Source organism: Myotis lucifugus, unplaced genomic scaffold, assembly GCF_000147115.1.
Source record: "Myotis lucifugus unplaced genomic scaffold, Myoluc2.0 scaffold_211, whole genome shotgun sequence".
In the NCBI taxonomy this organism is placed as follows: Eukaryota; Metazoa; Chordata; class Mammalia; order Chiroptera; family Vespertilionidae; genus Myotis; species Myotis lucifugus.
Genome location: NW_005871259.1, coordinates 1,835,379 through 1,854,419, shown reverse-complemented (window position 1 = coordinate 1,854,419; position 19,041 = coordinate 1,835,379). Strand labels below are relative to the sequence as shown.

Below are 19,041 nucleotides of genomic sequence, written 5' to 3'. Positions count from 1 at the left end.
GGATGGGTTATGGAGTTAAGAACAGAGATACCACAAGCAGAATATTTATACATTTATTTATAATGACATTATGGTCTAAATATTTACAACATATAGGAAACCAGAGGATACGTTTATACAAAGCCAGCCTGCAAAGTATTCAAATGTGCAAAAATGACAGTTCAGTATCTCAAACTACTGATTCAGCAGACTAGCTCCTTCACTTTCACACATTAATATTTGATACAAAAAAGTTCTTTTGGTAAAACCTGTAATGCCAAGAAAAAGGACAAGTTGCCATTTCAGTCACTAAGTCCACCATCCTATTGGGAGCAGTCAAGTCTCTCTATTTTAGCTGCAACAGTTCTGAGAGAGACAGACCACTGTGTTTCATCTCTATGATAAATTCTGGCCAGCTTTTGATCAAGTAGTTTTCTGACCCAGTTGAAGACAAGAGCTTAGAAGAGCAATAAAAACAGCAATGGCTATCTGAGACAAGTGTGCCTGAAGGTGCCAGCTTTGGATCATTCCCCAAAAAAGACACAATAAAAAAAATAACTTCATTTTCTCACCCAGGATCCAGCTATACCTGACAATTTTAAACTAGTGAAACAGCACTTGCCAAAACAGAAAGAACCCAAAAATGGAATAGGAGTGAGGAATCTGTAGATTTAGTACTGAAAGGAAAAGATGGTCTTAAAATCATTTCCCTACTAATAAATAGTAAGGCTTGGTTTGTAACAAGTTATTATCAAAATTGACCAAACAGTAGTAAAATACAAATAAAACTGTCTACATCAGAATAGGGGTTCTTCATTTGGAAAGGCCGGACCAGGTCAAATGTATACAGGAATGACCCCAATGGAATGCTGCGTTGAACAGCACATTTCACCGAGTGTTAAATAAAAAAGCTTGAGACAGATTTGTGATCCCACATAAATTTTAACAGATGCTATGCCACTGAAGAAAAAAGGATATTTTAAAAAGAACGAAAGCCTTTTAAGAAAGGAGACACTGCACCTCTAACTTCTGCCAAGGTCCACGATGGTTCCCAGTACAGGCCAAAGTCTTGTGAAATCAAATGCATGCATTATTGCTAAAGAAGAGTCACCGAGGGTCAAAAAAGTCTGTTCCACTGTTTCCTACGGGGCCATCCAGAATGGCATCTGTTGTTTAGCTCGTGGTTGTGATGAAGGGAACTGATATCCCAAACTCCAGCCCTGTGGAAAGCTACTTGCATTTTTATGACCCCCGTGTTCCTCCTCTTCGTCAGATGAATCTGCAGCGTAAGCCACCAAGCCAAATCCCTTCTCTGTGGTTTTCATCTTCTTAACTGGATAATCTAGAATAGAGAAAAACAACCCAAACCCCATTCCCCGCCAAGAAAAAAGATAATACCATAAATTCGTTAATTAAAAAAAAAAGATGTTAATTTTAAGTGGTTAGTTGGACGCCATTTTGAGGTCACAGGGTCAGTGGTCACCCAAATGCGTTGAAGGTCACACGAAAAACAGCACCAGCATCAGCAAATGTGAATCCACCAGAACCATGTAAGAAAACAGAGAAAGAAAAAAGAAACACACACACACAAAAAAAAAAAGAAAAAAAAAAGAAAAAAGGAAAGTTAGCAAGGGCATCTTTTGAGGCCGATACTTCACCTTTTAAAGAGTTTAAAGAAAAGAAAAAAATTAATTTTCTTCTGTTCATTTTTATTAGGACTAAAGGGAAGGAACAAAAATGTTCCCATGTACCTCTACAGGATTTAAGAGTTCTGGGATACTAAGAAGCAACATTTTTTTATAATAGCCACAGGCTGACCATTCCCAACCAACAGAGCTATGAGAGGAGACATGGCTCAGTTCCCAATACAAAAATATTGATCTTTAATTCTGTTTCAGATTACCTCCAAGTATTTAGATAACAAGGCAACAAAATTTTGAAATGACCTACCAATCATTAGTATTTCCTAGGGTTTTAATGTCACTGATGTTATGTATAAAATATAAGTCGACTGACTCTTTTCTAGACACACGTCGGTTGAAAATAAAATGCTGTGTAACTATATGCTGTCCGTATGAATAAAAAGAAAAGTTTTTTCATTAGATTGTAGAGGTTGGATTAAACACCTAAATGTATCGCACCTGAATGAACATCAGGTTAGAAAATTAATAGCTTAGCACCAGTCTTAGCCACTCCCTTAGTCCCCCCATTATACCTTACTCACCATGGCTCCCTGTTAAGGTCCCAGACCCATTCCTTTCATCAGACTCTGTTTTTATTCCAGTCACTGGAAAGGCTGGTGGAGGCATCAACTGCCTGTTAAAAAAGAAACACTCTTTCAGACAAATTCAATCAATTTTAAATTCTCCTATAGATAAGCAGGGGAATAACAATACAGTTTGCAGATAACCTTTCAAGTTCACATTAATTTCAACCTTCAAGCTGTTTTCAAGTTGTAAGATTATGAGGCTTTGTCTACATCGCCAGGCCATGCCAAAAACAGAAGGAACTGTTATGGGAAGTGAGCTCCCTCATATGAACGTTAATAATGATATAGGGAGAATCCAAGCACTAGATGGCAGGCTTGACTCCGGTTCAAGTACCTCCATCCATGATACTCGATTCTAAGCAGCAAAATGGCTTGATTGTGTAACTACTACCTACCCTTTAAAAAAAAATGGCCAAGATACAGGTACAATGAAAGTAAAGGAAGATGACTGAATAAGCAAGCATGGAATTATTCAAAGCTAAGTATAGCTGCGTCTAAGACTGGGGAAGTTATATCATTGTATTTTCCATTACTGCATCAACTACAACAGGAACTTGTTTGCCCAAGTGATTTCATTTCAGTATTAGAACATGGAAACTTGTAGCAATGATCATTATTTACACTAATGGTACAAATGACATATGAATATCTATACTAATAAAAGGGTAATATGGTAATTAGACCGGGAGACCTTCCAGACAAAGCCATGGTGGCAGGGCGAAGGCAGAGGCGGTTAGGAGCGATCAGGCCAGGAGGGGAGGGCAGTCGGGGGTTAGCAGGCCCGCAGTGGGGGGCAGTTGGGAGCAATCAGGCTGGCAGTGGGGGGCAGTTGGGAGCAATCAGGCCCGCAGTGGGGGGCAGTTGGGAGCGAGCAGGCCGGTGGAGTGGGGACAGTTGGGGGCAAGCAGGCTGTTGAAAGGTGATCAGGCCGGCAGGGGGGGCAGTTGGGGGTGAGCAGGCAGGCAGACAGTGGTTAGGGGCGATCAGGCAGGCAGGCAGGCGAGCAGTTAGGAGCCAGCAGCCCCAGATTTCAAGAGGGGTATCCGACTGTGGGATCGGGCCTAAACCGGCAGTCAGACATCCCCTGAGGGGTCCCAGATTGGAGAGGGTGCAGGCCCACCCCACCCCCGTGCACGAGTTTCATGCACCGGGCCACTAGTATTCATATAATTACGTTCCAACTAACTTACCTGTCCCTCTCTCGCTCTTTGCCTGAGGAACTTGCCGCCTTCGATCCTGCACCTTCAATCTCATTCTGACTGGAGAAGCCTGTACCTAAATTAGTCATATGAATGGGTCCATGCTATGAGCAGAAAAATACAGTGGCATTAGCAAATCTACAACTGCTGTATTGACTTTAGCTCCTTAATGTAACTGTCAAGTGCCTCATCTTTCTGGTAAATTGCAGTAAGCTGCACTACATAGCTCCTTGGGATCTGGAGCATAACCACAGTCAGAGTAGAGATAATTTATCTGTTGGGATGGTTAGGGATGTGGTGATTCATTATGTTATGTCTCTGTTTTCAACTGCCCATAACTTAGACGGTTTGTACAAACCTAGTTATAAGCTATAAAAATATTTCAAAGTTTGTTTCAAAAGAATGCTTCAAGGATTCCAGCAAAAAGTAAAGGTGCTTTTCCTGATAAAACAAAATTGCACCAAACTACATAATCTTAAAAAAAAAAAATCCTTAGTGAATGACTGTGTTTATAATTATGTATATGCAGATTCACTGCATTTCTGACACTTTTGGTGGGGGAGGGGGGGCATCGGAGAAAAAAAATCACCACCTTTTTTGGGAGAGAAAGGAAATCAAAAACTGAAATCCAAGGTTTTAAATATAAACCACATATTGGTAGAATGAGCTTTCAGTGAGATGTGTAGGGAAGTAAGAAGTATTAGAGGCTTGCAAGTGTATGAATAAGAGAAGTCCAGAATTCTACAGAATTCCTTCTAGATGCTAGTCAGAGACTTCTCTAGGTGGAAGGCTTTGTATGCCCAAGGACAAAACCCACTCAGAAGGAATCAACTCTTGCTTTAAATTAATCCCCCAAGGATAAAAACCTAATCTAAGTAGATTCCAGAAAATGGAAATCCTAGTACTGGGAGGACAGTTGATATAGATGTGAATTTATCTTTACTTAAAGGGAGAATACAGAATAAGATTAGGAAAGTAAGACAGGATATTTTATTTAACCTGGTATCCAAGAAGTCCAGATTCTTGTTCATCTGGTAGCTCCTCCGTGAATCTCCTCTTCTGTGCCTGGGTTTGAGTTGGGGTTGGGAGTGGGGGCTGGGGCTGGGGCTGGGGCTGAGGTGGGGGTTGGGGGCCGGCAGGCAAGGCAGGTTTGACAGGAGTAGCAGGAATAAAAGGCCCACTCATCGGACTCTGGGACAAAAACAAACCAAGGGGGGGGGGGAAAGTGTGAGAATCCCTAACTAATGAAGAAGTAAACAATGAAACAATGATTATAATATACTTTAATGATCAGGAGGTAGCACATGAATCTTTCACCTTCTGGTACTTAAGTTTCCTTCATGTATAATTTTTAAAAATATGTTTTTATTGATTTTAGAGAGAGAGGGAGAGGGATAGAAACACCAATCGGCTGCCTCCTACATGCCCTATCCTGGGGAGCATGCCCAAAACCTGGGCATGTGCCCTGACTGGAAATAGATCTGGTGACCTCTTAGTTCATGGGTCTACACTCAACCACTGAGCCACACCAGCCGGGCCCTTCATGTATAATTTGCTAACAGTATTACCTAGCCTTCCCACCTTCCTGGTAGAGAAACATGAAATTGATAATCGCTACAGCTTTAAACTCTCAGGTAAACCTGTTGTGCATTTGAGCTATTAGGAGCAAACATGACCTTTAACAAACAAAAACTCCAGACACTTACTTAGTTCAGAAGTTACCAAGCAACAACACTTTTACTGCCCTCGCTGGTTTTGCTCAGTGGATAGAGCATCGGCATGTGGACTGAAGGGTCTCAGGTTCCATTCTGGTCAAGGGCACATGCTCAAGTTGCGGCAGGGGTGTCTCAGTGGTTGAGCGTCAACCAATTAACCAGGAGGTCATGGTCTGATTCCCAGTCAGGGCACATGCCAGAGTTGCAAGCTTGATCCCCAGATCAATGATTCTCTCTCATCATTGATTCTGTTTCTCTCTTCCCCCCAACCCCCTCTTTCCTCTCTGAAATCAATAAAATTATATTGAAGAAAAAAAAAAGGAAACATGAATGATGAGAATCATTGATAAGCTGCCTCCTGCATACCCCCTACTGGGGATTGAGCCCATAACCGGGGCATGTGCCCTTGACAGGAATCGAACCCGGGACCCTTCAGGCTGTAGGCTGATGCTCTATCCATGGAGCCAAACCAACTAGGGCAGATTTCTTTCTTTCTTTCTTTTTTTAAGTGAGAGAGGATGGGAAAGGAAGAGAAACATTGATGTGAGAGGGAAACATAGATAGGCTGCCTCTGGTACCCACCCTGGCCTGGAATCAAACTGGCGACCTTTTGGTACATGGGACACGCTCCAACCAATTGAGCCACACTGGCCAGGGCTACTCCCATTCTAGATAGAAAGAAAACCAAAGCCTCATAGGTTATATTATATCCCAACACCACACAACTCAAACGTGGGAAAGCATATCTATCTCTAAACCCCAACTGTTAATCACTCTGCTATACTGCTTTCTAATTACAACAGAGTGTGGCTCAAAGCTGGAGAACTATATAGCTCTGCCTAAATATGAAAGGTAAAATAATTATGACTAGAGACCACAACAGAATTTAGTCCAGAAGTCCTTTGTTGTCTCATACTGTACAACCCTCTTCAGTGCTGACAGCCCACAGGCAAGGAGGCTGGGCAATGGTTCGAGGCAGCAATTTACTCTGGCATGGGTACACTATGAGAAGCCCACGGAGAAGGGCCCACCATAAATCCATTACCATGCTCTCTCATTAGTCTCTCCCCTGCCTCTAAGAATGACGTATATAATGAATCTAGATGAGCTAACTGCCTAGTTCTTTCCTAAAATTCTAGTTTCTTACAGTTTGAGAAATAAATACCAGCACTTATAATCCTTATGTTTGGCAAGTTCCCATATATCTTGGCCTAGGAACACCTGTATATGAGAGTTCTAAGATTAGTAATTCCATTCCAATCATCTAGAGATGTAGTATAGGCCAGCCCCTTTCTCCTTGAGCACTTTTAAACTATATAAAGCCAGGTTGCAGGCATATGATGGCCCACAGTATGGCACACTATGATTCTGGCCTGCTACCTATTTTTGTCAATCAAGTGTGACTGGCATACGGACACGCGTGTTTGTTTGGTATTGTCTGCAGCTGCTTTTGCGCAACAACAGCAGGGCTACAGTAGTTGTGACAGCAACCACGTGGCTTACAAAGCCTAAAATATTTAGCATCAGGTACTTTGTAGAAAGTTCACTGACACCTGCTCTAAACAACTATAAGGTGGCAAGGCTCATGAAACTGTGAACTTCCAGATGAACAGACACATGTACACATTATTCCAAAGTACTCAGGTAGTTTGTTGGTGGTAAGAGAGGAAGAAGATACTAGAGCCCTGGCTGGGTAGCTTAGTTGGTTAGAGTGTCATCCCGATACACCAAGGTTGCAGGTTCGATCCCTGGTTACGGCACATACAAGAATCAATCAATAGCTTTGGCCAGTGTGGCTCAGGTTAGAGCATTGGTTCTCACACCAAAGGGTCTCGAGTTCGATCCCGTCAAAAGCACATACCTGGGTTGCAGGTTTGATTCCCAGCCTCGGTAGGAGTGAATGCAGGAGACAACCAGGCACATGGGTTCAAGAGGCAACCCTTCAATGTCTCTTCCACACCAATGTTTCTCTCTCTTTCTCTCTTCCTTTCTACTTTCCTCCCTTTCACTTTCCCTCTCTCTCCCCCTCCCCACTCCCTTCCAGTCTCTCTAAAAATCAAATGAAAATACATCCTCAGGTAAGGATTAACAATAGCTACAAAAAAGCCTTTTAATTTTAAAGTATTTTAAATTAAAAAAGAATCAACCAATGAATGCATAAATAAGTGGAACAAAATTGATGTTTCTAATTTTTAAAAAATTTAAAAATAGGAAAACAGTATTTCATATTACATACAATTTCTGAATAAAATCACCACTTTTCCACTCTTTCCCTGCCCCAATTTTTCCTAATTCAATGGTATCATTTCATATTCTGACATCTTACCTGCCCAGTGCTAGCTGGAGGCTGCACTTGTGTTATCGGGTATTGTGTAGGCACAGGTGGGACTCCAGTAGGTAATGCTGGCAAGACTCCAGGTGCCAATGAAACAGCTGGTGGCACTATGCTTGGAACTCCATAGGGAGGCTGAATTGGCTGCTGAGGAGGGGGAACAACAGGGTAACCAGACTGATAGCCATTGGATGGATAATATGGTGGTTGAGGAGGGACACTACTTATAGCAGAGGGTTGTGTATAGCCTGAAGGGGAAGAAAAAAAGTGTTTAATCAGCTGCAGCAGAATGAGACATTTTAGCTGAATATTAAACTTAATCTTCAGGGAAGAAAAATACTGAGGCTCAACTGGCTTTCCAAATTACCCTAAGTTGAAGGGAACACTATTAGTGCCCTGGCACAATTAGTCTAGCCTCATGTATCAATATTTTATCCATAAATATCACTAGCAAAATATTTTATAGTTAAATACTTTAAGACATACACACCTGGTAAAGGTACAGCAGTATTAATCTGATTCACAAATCTAGAGTATTCGGCATGAACCTGAAAGAGAAGGGAAAACAAATATGTACTATAGATTCACAATTCCATACTGAAATAGCTCCTGAAGAAGAAATGCATGCCAACTGTGCCCCTGGCGAGGGAAATATGACTTCCTTAAAAAGAATGTTAGTTGCTAGAATGGTGTAATGGTTTGAATAGTGTCATGTGTGTCCCTCCCCACCCCCACCCCCGCATATTCATGTCTGCCTGTAACTCAGAATATGACCTTATTTGGAAACAAGGTATTTGCTTGGAGGTTGTTAAAATGAAGTCAAACTGGATTAGAGCAAGCCCTAAATCCAAAGACTGCTACCCTTAGCAGAGGAGATAAGAATGGAGTTATGCTGACACAAGGCAAAGAATGTCAAGGGCTACAGATGATCACAAGAAGCTAGGAGGGAGATGTGGGATGGATTCTCCCACAGAGCTTTCAGGAGGAACCAACCTACCCCACACCTCAATTCTGGACTTCTGGCTCCCTGAACTATGAGAGAATACATTTCTGTTGTTTGAATTTTGTTGTGGTAATTTTGTGTGGCAGCCTAGGAAACTAATACAGGTGGGGAAAATAGCTAAGACACAGTCTAAAATGGCAGTAGCTGTTCTGAGTATGAGACAGACAAATATAACTCACTGTTTGCAAGAGATTCTCACAGAGCTTCTTGGCAGCAGCAAGGCCTTCTGGTTTGGGATGACTGCAAAAAAATTAACAACCAAGAATTCAAAAGGAAGAAAAATAAAGGATATAGGATTCTGTTTTCACTTTGTATGCTGCTTTATAAACTTAATACATTCAATGCAGCACAAATCTAAGCTTCTGAAAACCACTAAATAGGGACCCAAAATCCTATATAATAAAAGCCTAATATGCTAAGTGTCCAGTTGTCCGGTCGTCCATTCAACCAATCAAAGCATAATATGCTAATGATATGCTAAGGTTGCTTAACCTCTCGCTATGATGTGCACTGACCACCAGGGGGCAGATACTCCGACTGGTAGGTTCCCTTACTGCTGGGGTCAGACCGAGGTCTCGAGGTCTCGGGACTGAATGAGATGGGCCAGGCACGCCCTGGAGCTCTCCTGAGGTCCCTCCCCCGCAGTCCCTCCCTGGCTAGCCAACCTCTCATCCCTCCCCCACCCCTATCCTGCACCAGTGGGGTCCCTCAGCCTGGCCTACGCCCTCTTGCAATCTGGGACCCCTCGGGGGATGTTGGAGAGCGGTTTTGGCCCAATCCTGCAGGCCAGGCTGAGGGACCCCACTGGTGCACAAATTTGTGCACCAGGCCTCTAGTAATGTTATAAGTCCTTTAAGGTACAACTAGTATTATTACCACATTATTTTATTGGTCTTTCTCTGAGTAATAGTACTTCGTGATAAAAAGAAAAGACATTTAAAAATATTGTGATAGGTTTAAGTCAAAGTTATTGTAGGCTCATGACAGCTCATTTTAGGATCATAGACTTGTATAAAATCCAAGGAGTTGCATACTAAAAAAAGATAACCTATCTCCTAATCCAACAATTTTTATTAGCTAATTATAAAGTGATTACTCCTGGTATTTACCTAAGTTCTTTCACATTACTACTTATTAAGCCCATTTTTCTCTTCCTCCTTCTGAATCACTGCTGTCTGTACTGCTAAGTTAACAAGGATTTAAATGTTCTCAGCTCCATCCATACCTGATGTAAATATACATAGGTTCAAAAGCTTCTCGGCCAGATGCTGGCTCAATGCACCCTGAACCCTTGCCTCGTAGAAAGACTTTGGCACCCGTTTCGATCTGAATGTGCTGCAAATAGGAGCAGCCTGGACCTTCCACTTTCTCTTTGACATTAAAAGTGGGCACAGCATGTTCCAGACCCACGAATAATTTATCTTGAACATAATGCATCTGTAGAGGAACAGAAAGATCAGGTTAAACAGAGAATACAAAGTTAAACCCAAACCATGGAAATCATTATACAAAATATTTTCATTCTCCAGATACATTTAATTACTTCCAGAATATGGATTCCCCTATCGTTTCTATCAAAATGGCATTAAAATAAACCTTATCAGGTAGCTTAATTTAAATGAGAACTACAGTCCACATACCTACCTCTCTGCTCAGCAAAACCTATCTAAGAGGTAAAAATCCCAATTCAATACTGAATAAGCATTCCCAGTTCCTCTCAACTGATATATGTTAAGAAATTATAGCAAAGACAGTTTCCTGTAAAACTGGAGTAGAATGTTGGGTAGTGCAGTCAGCCCTGTGATATTCTCCAATAAGGGCTGCTCTCTCCAACCCTTTTTTTTAGGAGGATTGTATCAGCAGAGTCTTACTTCATCAGACTCAGCCTTCTTAGTCCTCCAGCTGCCATCAGGTTTACAAATATAAATTCAAACCACTAATTTTAAACGTACAATGTGCATACTCTTTCATCTATCAAAAGCCCCTTTCTAGAATATGTCAGAAAGAAGAGCTGTGTGCTCAAATGTTCACTACTACATCTTGGACACCTAAATGGCCCATTAATCTGATATCAATAATGGTAACTTTCAGGATTTTACTTCTTTCTTCATACTTTCTGTATTCTTTGGCATATATCATTTTTATAGAAATGACAAAGCTGTTAATGATCTCTCCACAAAACATACCCCTGACTGGAAGGGAGGCTTCTGGCTAACAGCTGGAGACAGCTGCGTAATGGGCGCTGGCTGGTGATAGACCGTGACTGTCGCACCATTAAAAGTTGGACTTGTCCCCGTGGCAGCTTTCACCACCCCATTGGTAATAATTTCTTTGATTCGGTTTACAGCTCCTAGGGAAAAGCACAGAGAGTAAGATACTATACCAAAGAACTGAATGAACTGACTAGTACCCAATGATAAACACAGGCCAATACTTAATTATCCATTTTATAGGTGACCCAAATGTCTGGCTCCCAACCTTTCTAAACCCCTATGTACATTCATGAGTACTTCATAAATAATATTACACACATCCCTGTACCTTGCTTTTCACAAAAAGTGATATGTGAGCCAAAAACATTACTTACTGTCCACTAATTCTCGTGTCTGGCCCTGAACATGAAGATATAATGGACGATCCCTATAAAGAGAAATATAAAATGATGATCCCAAACTGGTAATAACCAAAGAAAGAGCTAAATGAGTCACCAAAACTAATTTATAACATTTATAAAGCTTCCAAATAAGTGAAAGGAACTATACAGCACATGGAAATGGCTATTGCTAATTTCTAAGAGCATGGTTTAACAGTGGAGGAATGATTAAGTCAATGTTAAAGATGTTGTTTTGTCCTGGCCAGGTGGCTCACTTGGTTGGAGTGTTGTCCCATACATCAAAAGGTTGCGAGTTCGATTCCCAATCAGGGCACATACTTAGGTTGTGGGTTTGATTCCCAGCTGGCGCATGTACAGGAGGCAACCAATCAATGTTTCTCACATCGATGGCTCTTTCTTTTTCCCTCTCTAAAAATCAATAAAAACCAATCCTCAGGTGAGGATTAAAAAACTAAAATTGAATACTGGAAAAGATGAAACTAAACTAAGATGAAATCTTTATAGATAACCTACAACTTATAATCATCAGAGCCATTAAGGAGTCTTGATAAAAAAAACTGTTTAGCCCTGGCTGGGTTTCTCAGTGGTTAGAACAGAGGTTGGGGAACCTTTTTTCTGCCAAGGACCATTTGGATATTTATAACATCATTCATAGGCCATACAAAATGATCAACTTAAAAATCAGCCTGCTATATTTGGTTAAACATTTAATTAACTCACCCCTAATGCCTCAGCAGGGCCAGACCAAATGATTTCACAAGCCTCAGACCAATATTCCCCACCCGTATTACAGCGTCCACCAGCGGACCAAACGGTATTGGGTTGGATTCCCGGTCAAGGGCACATACTTCAGTTTCAGGTTTGAGTGTGTGTGTGTGTGTGTGTCTCCCTCCCTCCCTTCCACTCTCTAAAAATCAATGGAAAAATATCCTCAGGTGAGGATTAAATTATTTTTTAACTTTAAAATAGATTACAACAAAGTATGAACTCATTTGTTAGGGGAAATATGTCCATAAAAAACAGTTTACAAGTATCACATTAAGTGTTAACAATTATCTTCTTTTACACTTTTGCATAATTTGTTGTCTTCAATAAAGACACTGTGAAATTAAAAAAAAAAACATAGCACAATAGAAAAAGAATAATTGCAACACTTCTTGTATCTATTGAAGATGTCCTGAATTCTGCAATAAAGCATATATACATATACATAGGTATATATCTATTAACCAAAGTAGCTACTGCATAAACTACTAATCAAGCACTTACATATACTCCCTAAGAATAAAATATATTAAGCTAATGTGAGTCATATACCCAGCCCTTCCCCAAAGTAGAGGATATGCATACACACCCGGGTCCTACTTTGGCCTTCTCCTCAGTGGTCATGAACCTCCCTCGAGTTGACACTGCAGCCCCACTAAGTCGGCTGATCTAAAAAGGAAATTTTCTATTAAAAAGATGATGTGGCAATTGATTGACTTCAATGACAGGTAGCACGATAGATTTTCCCCATCTATCCATTCCATCAATAAGGTAGAAATGAGTTCTCTCTGCTATCTGAAAATCTAGTTCCATTGCTTCTTACTCAGACCACCCCAGGGAATTCACACATAGCTATTTTTTTACCATCACTAAGAAGTTCCTCTGCAGTTAAATCAAACGCAACCCTAACTTTGGAGAGTATGACCCAAATACACTAATAAATATCTGATTCATGTCTGTCCTTATTTAGCAGTCTTATTTTTCTAAAACCACATCCACCCACATTCCCCAAAGCCCAACATCTCCACACCTCGTCTTGAGTTTGTCCTCGAGTCAGCAAGTTCCTACATGTGAGAGGCACGTCATTGATCTCTACTTCAGCTACCACCAGGTCATCCTTGCTTTTACTGCTAGTTAAGCCTTTTCCAGGGGCCTGAAGCTACAAAAAGAGAAATTAGATTAAAAAGTTTACATGATGAAATATCTTCTCAATGCCCAATTCAAAAATATACCTTCCCAAATCCCCCTTTACCTGCCTACAAACATACTTGGAAACACTCTCTGGTCATTCTTCATGAATGAAATAACATGCAAATAAAACCTCACTATTGTCGATCTATGAACCAAAAGGTCACGGTTTGATTCCTGGTCAGGGAACATGCCCAGGTTTCAGGATGGACTCCCAGTGGGGGCATGCAGGAGGCAGCCGATCAATGATTCTCAGCATTGATGTTTCTCTGTTTCTCTCTTCCTCTCCCTTCCTCTCTGAAATCAACAAAAATAAAAATTTAAAAACCTCACTAAAATGATACCAAGTACAATCAGTTTACTTGAAGGCTGCCATCAGATTTCTCTATAATCTTTGGCCATATGTGCATTTTTATGACCATGTAATCACAGAAACTCTATGAATTAGAAGGGCCAAGTCATGATGCTTTGCAGTTCAATTAGCTAACCATGTGTGTAAATACAGGGTAGAGCTCAACACACAATTCAAAATAAGTAACTCATATACCACACCTGTGTAATGGGAAGTAGCCTTTGTGTAAGGCTAAGTGTTAACACTATGGTCACAACATATCAAATTCAACTAATTGCATCTTTCAATATCAAAACCCTTAAATTGGCCTGGCCAGTGTGGCTCAGTTGGTTGGAGCGTCTTCCTGTACACCTAAAGGTGGTGGGTTTGATTCCCAGTCAGGGCACACAGCCAGACTGTGGGTTCCATCCCTAATGTGGGCGAGTTTGGGAGGCAACCAATCAATGTTTCCTTCTCTCTTTCTCTTCTCTCTCCCTTCTTCTAAAATCAATTTAAAAAACAACAACCCTTAAATTGTATCTAATTAACATTCCACCCCATTACTCTCTAAGGAAGAGTGGGTAAAAAGTCAAATAAGATCCTAAAATCTGGAGACACACTAAATAGACACAATACATATCTCCTTACCTTTGTTTAGCCCTCTTCAGCATGCATTATACATCTTATCTCACTGAATCCTTATGGCAGGCATATCAGTATTGTCCAACAGAACTTTGTGTGATGATGTAAGTGTCCTCTAGCTCAGCCGTCGCCAACCGGTGGTCCGTGAGGTCCAAAAGGTTGGCAACCGCTGCTCTAGCTGGCAGTGCAAAATGGGTGCCACTAGCCACATATCTACTGAGCACCTGAAATGTGACTAATGTGACCAAGAAACTGACTTTTATATTTTATTTTTAATTCAAATCTTTAGTCACATGAGGCTAGTGACTATGGGACCAGACTTAACAGATATATATAGATAGATAGATATATCCAACCCCATTACAGATGAGGAAACTGAGGCTCATCTGTCAAAGCCACCCAACCAGTAGCTGGGGATTCTGGGATTTAAACCTAGGTATTCTGATTCTAAATTCAGTATTTATGCACCATGCTGCCTCTTGCTGAGTTCATTTACCATTTAAAAATTACTTGTTAGAGAAAAAAATGAGTCTAAATGATTAACAACAGTATTAAGAATTTTAATATTCATGGAGCATTCCTTCTTCATCAGTGTTCTTTTAATATTTCCTTGTAGACCTTAGAAATGGACAGCTGACTCATACAATCTTTGCAAACCATTAATATAAAATGAGTAATAAACTTCTAAGTCATTAAAATTTCTCACCAGTTCTGCAGAACTTGAATATTTAAGTATCCAGACAGGTTATGGCCTACTAATAAACATTCTGTTAACGTTATCTACTGATAAATTAGAAGGCTAACAAATATCATTTTCTTTTTTTCCAGCTTTATTGAGGTATAATTAAAAAATAAAAATTGTATATATTTAAGATGTACAACTTGTTGTTTTACTATATGTATACATTGTGAAATAGTCACCACAAACATGCTAATTAACAAATCCATAACCTCACATTCATTGCATTTTCAAATACAGAACTCAACTCTTCACAAGGATGGCAAGTTTAAGCCAAAAAAAAGTTTTAAAAATTGTAATTCTAATGGAATGGGCTGCCTTGGAATATACTGAACTCTGCAACTCTAGAGGCTTTCAAGCAAAAGCTAAACATCCAATTGTCTGAGGCGACTCTGAAGTAGACATACGTCTGTGCCAACCACTTACATAGATTATGGACAAGTTCCTTTACATTCATGAGCCCAATTTTCCTCACCTATAAACTGGTGACAATAATTCATTTCATAGAAATGCTGTAAGGATTTCTTTTAAGTGCAAAGCATGCATTCTGGCAATACAAACACAGTCGCTATATACTCATTATCCTATAGGAAAATTCTTGCATTCTATGGCAATTAAGTTAAAAGTTTCCAAGTTCAGATCCATTCTAGCTGCAAGGGAGTTTATAAAATGTTCAAATAATTTCCTCAATTGTGTGAAGACAACAAAACCATATATATATATATATATATATATATATATATATATATATAATAAATAAAATTCTTTTATTTCTTGTGTAATTGCACTTTGGTTAGGCAGTCATTAAAAAGTTGAATCTAACCCGATACACCAAGATTGTGGGTTTGATCCCTGGTCAGGGTGAACATACAAGAATCAACCAGTGAATGCATAAATAAGTGGAACAGCAAATAGAGGTTTCTTTCTCTCCCCCTTCCCCTCTCTAAAACAGCGGTTCTCAACCTGTGGGTCGCGACCCCTTTGGGGGGTCGAACGACCCTTTCACAGGGGTCGCCTAAGACGATCAGAAAACACATATATAATTACATATTGTCTTTGTGATTAATCACTATGCTTTAATTATGTTCAATTTGTAACAATGAAATTGGGGGTCACCACAACATGAGGAACTGTATTAAAGGGTCGCGGCATTAGGAAGGTTGAGAACCACTGCTCTAAAATCAATAAATGAAAAGAAGAATTTTAAAAAGTTGAATCTATAGATTATTAGAGACATCTGAAAGTTCACTTAATTTATTTGAACTCCTTGACTTTAGGGAAAATGCACATGTATCAAAAAGCATATTACATCCCTGGCTTTACATGATTAAACTTAAGCTGAACTAAGTGAACACAGACAAAACAAGCTATTTGGTCCATAAATGTAATCAACCCAACCAAAGCTGCCTCGTCAAAACAAATGACAAAACTTCTGATACATTCCAAAACTAAGTGACCTTTAAATTACCGTATCCCTGTTTTCTCCCTCATTAATACAAATGATTGTGAGATTACAGGATTACAAAAAACCCTCTTAAAATTGCAATTAGCAGAGTCCCTTCAACTTCAAATACCTTCTCAGCAGCATTCTGAGTTGGTTTCAGCTTCCCTTTGGCCATGAGCATGGCATTGATCTTGGCAGCCACCGCGGCAGCGGCATCTAAGGCTCCAGAGGGAGCAGCTGTGGTGCCCCCAGGACTTCCCCCACTGCTGGCCACCTCCCCACCTGGGACCGCCGGTGGGAGGAAGAGAAGGGGGGCTGGAGCTGGTTGGTCCCATTTGCTGCGGCGCCTACAATAAGTAAGAGAAAAATAATAGGCCCTCCCCCCAAAAAAGCTTTCACTTGTACTATTTTTCCCTTGCTGTGCCTTGGCACCCCATTTTCCCTCTATCACGTTCCCTTGACACCTTCGAATCTCCTATCAGGGCTTCAGATTACCATCTTAAATAGACAATTACTGCATGATTTCCCCAAATCCTCACTTCTTTCAACCCTTTTCCAGAATCTACTTCCTTTCTCTTCCGTCATCCCCATCAAAAGACTTCACTCTGTCCCACAAGCCCTCGTTTTCGCCTTCCCCTCGGCCCGCACTCCCAAAAGTCCCTGCTTTCCTCTCCCCTCTGATCCCCGCCGGCCTTTTTCCGGGGCCCCAGGCCTGCTCACCACCCTTCCCAACAATCCGGCCCCCCGATAGTACACTCCCACTTCAGCGCCCCTCTACCCACACGCAGCTCCCCAGGGCCCCCCCGCCTCTCCCGCGCCCCCCGCTCGCCGCGATTCCCTCGCCCGCGAAGCTTTACCCGCCGGCTCCAGGATGTGTCGCGCTCCCCGCGGACATGGCGACCGGCTCGGCTCAACCACCCGCCAACTATCCCACAACCACCCTCCCGTCACTTCCGCCCCTAACGCCCTTACGCACAGTCTCTTCCGGTCGTGAGGCCAAGAAGTTCCGGTTAAAACGTCTATTCCGATTGGACTCTCGCGGATCTCCAGGCGTCTGGCATTAGCCGAGGCTGGGAGGGTGTGACCTTCTTGTCGGGCCTTGCCCCTGAGAAAGATGGTTACTGATCCTCGCATTAAAGCGGAATTAGCGCGGGGAGAATCGATCTTTGTTGTGGGCAAATTGGTAACCTACACAATAATACGCACGAGTCTGGGAATTACGCCGATTTCCCCCCACATTGAGCTGTATTCTTAGGGGATCCCAGCCGCTAGTGGGGAAGAGCTTTCTCGAGGTCTTTTGCCCACTTTACGTTTCAGTTACCTTATTTAGGAAACGGAAAATGATTCGTCCTAAAGGTCATTGGAAGAATTTATGGTTTTTTGTGTTTTGGTTTTTTGTTTGTTTCTTTTCCGTGCGCCAAGCACTGTTTTAAGAGGAGGACATAGATAAAGCGGAAAGCTACGGGCCCTGCCTTTCTAGTACAATGTGGCGGGCAGGCACGCAGACAGATGCGTATGGCGAGGTGGTATCATCAACTGTGAAGAAGGTGAAGTGCTCGACTTGAAGTATTTGAAAGAAATGGAAGCTGAACATCTGAGTCGGGGCGGAGAAGTGGTAATAGGTTATGAAACCCTGTTCTGCGATCGAGCTCTTAAGGTTGAACTGGCCTGAGTGTGTGGGGGCCAGATCCTGAAAGGCCTTGAAGGCCAACTGAGAAGTCAGAGTTGATGTTGGAAGCCAGAGATTTCCAACATGGGGGTACCTTGGAGCTGCAAGGAGTCTCTAGCTCACATAAATAGAATACAGCACTATTTTTCAAATAAGTTTGCATTCTGATTGGATTAATAGAATACAAATTCATTTAAAAAGTCAAATTTATAGTGTTTCCCTTTCAGCGTTTAATAAGTTTCCCCTTCCTACACATGCCACCGATATTGGATGTGAAATGTATATTTCTGCATTCTTTTCTGTTGCACTGATCCATTTGCTTTGCTATAGTGTCTTTATTACAGTAATTCCATGTGTATGTATATTTTTTAAATATGTTTTTATTTATTTTAGAGAGAGGAATAGAGAGGGAGAGAGAGAGAGAGAGAGAAACATCATCTATAAGAAAGAAACATCAATGGGCTTTCTGCTGCACAACCCCTACTTGGGATCCAGCCCTCAACCCAAGCATGTGCCCTGAACAAGAATCCAACCAGCCAGTTCCTGGTGCATGGGATGATGTTCAACCAACTGCGCCACACCAGCTGGGCCCGTGTATATTATAATATCTGTTCGGGCGAGCCGATTCTCATTCTACATTTTCTGCATACAGGTGTATTTTTTCCAAGTGAATTTTATTTATTTTTAAAATAACTATATAAATTTCAAATGTACAACATAATTCAATATCTGTGTACTGTACTGCATGTTCACCACCAAAAAGTCTAGTTTCCTTCCATTGCCATATATTTGACCCCTTTACTCAATTTGTCCTGCCCCTATCCCCCCAAGTGAATTTTAGATTAAACAACATTGTTTTCCCTTTGCCTTGTCTCCCCAAAACACAGGGCTGTTGCGGTTCTGATTGTAATTCATGAACCATAAAATCTTCCCTTTTTAAAAGGGTACTTTAAGTGTACAATTTAGTGCCTATTTGTGTATTCGCAAAGTTGTGCCGCCATGACCAGTATCTAATTCCAGATCATTTTCATCACCCCTAAAGCAATCCTGCACCCAGTAACAGTTACTTTCCATTTTCCTCTCCTGTCAGCCACCATCAACCACTAATCTACTTTCTGTCTCCATGGATTTGCTGATTCTGGGCATTTCATA

The 19,041-nt window shown here is 41.2% G+C and overlaps 1 protein-coding gene and 2 non-coding genes across 5 annotated transcripts; all 3 read right to left on the bottom strand.

Moving 5' to 3' along the window:
• Positions 1 to 37: 37 nt before the first annotated feature.
• On the bottom strand, positions 38 to 17,185 carry KHDC4 (KH domain containing 4, pre-mRNA splicing factor). 3 transcript variants are annotated; one of them, XM_006097821.3, is made up of 14 exons: positions 17,078 to 17,185; positions 16,351 to 16,567; positions 12,907 to 13,035; positions 12,466 to 12,545; positions 11,085 to 11,137; positions 10,684 to 10,847; positions 9,723 to 9,934; positions 8,677 to 8,737; positions 7,985 to 8,042; positions 7,489 to 7,742; positions 4,447 to 4,638; positions 3,439 to 3,551; positions 2,204 to 2,295; positions 38 to 1,321 (listed from the first exon to the last, which is right to left on the bottom strand). In XM_006097821.3, exons 1-14 carry the CDS (start codon positions 17,113 to 17,115, stop codon positions 1,122 to 1,124), a joined length of 1,863 nt encoding a protein of 620 aa, XP_006097883.1. In that variant the 5' UTR covers positions 17,116 to 17,185; the 3' UTR covers positions 38 to 1,121. The 3 variants fall into 3 exon arrangements, 2 of the variants coding, with proteins under 2 accessions (XP_006097883.1, XP_014319039.1); XR_002831439.1 differs by having other exon boundaries at positions 1,229 to 1,321; positions 3,439 to 3,523; positions 17,078 to 17,165; XM_014463553.2 differs by having other exon boundaries at positions 1,178 to 2,295; positions 3,439 to 3,523; positions 17,078 to 17,165.
• LOC111827742 lies at positions 6,076 to 6,212 on the bottom strand. The gene has a single exon (XR_002831457.1). It is a non-coding gene; the product is annotated as a small nucleolar RNA SNORA42/SNORA80 family (small nucleolar RNA).
• Positions 10,272 to 10,400, bottom strand: LOC111827743. The gene has a single exon (XR_002831458.1).
• Positions 17,186 to 19,041: the final 1,856 nt, after the last annotated feature.

Excerpts from the sequence above, each read along its gene's own strand:
- KHDC4 (XM_006097821.3), bottom strand. The coding sequence starts at position 17,115 with ATGTCCGCGGGGAGCGCGACACATCCTGGAGCCGGCGG. Across the intron at positions 9,935-10,683 it reads AGCCTCCCTTCCAGTCAGGG|ATGCATTATGTTCAAGATAA; the intron begins GTATGTTTTGTG and ends GTTCCTCTACAG. Across the intron at positions 3,552-4,446 it reads CTGGACTTCTTGGATACCAG|CATGGACCCATTCATATGAC; the intron begins GTTAAATAAAAT and ends TTCTGCTCATAG.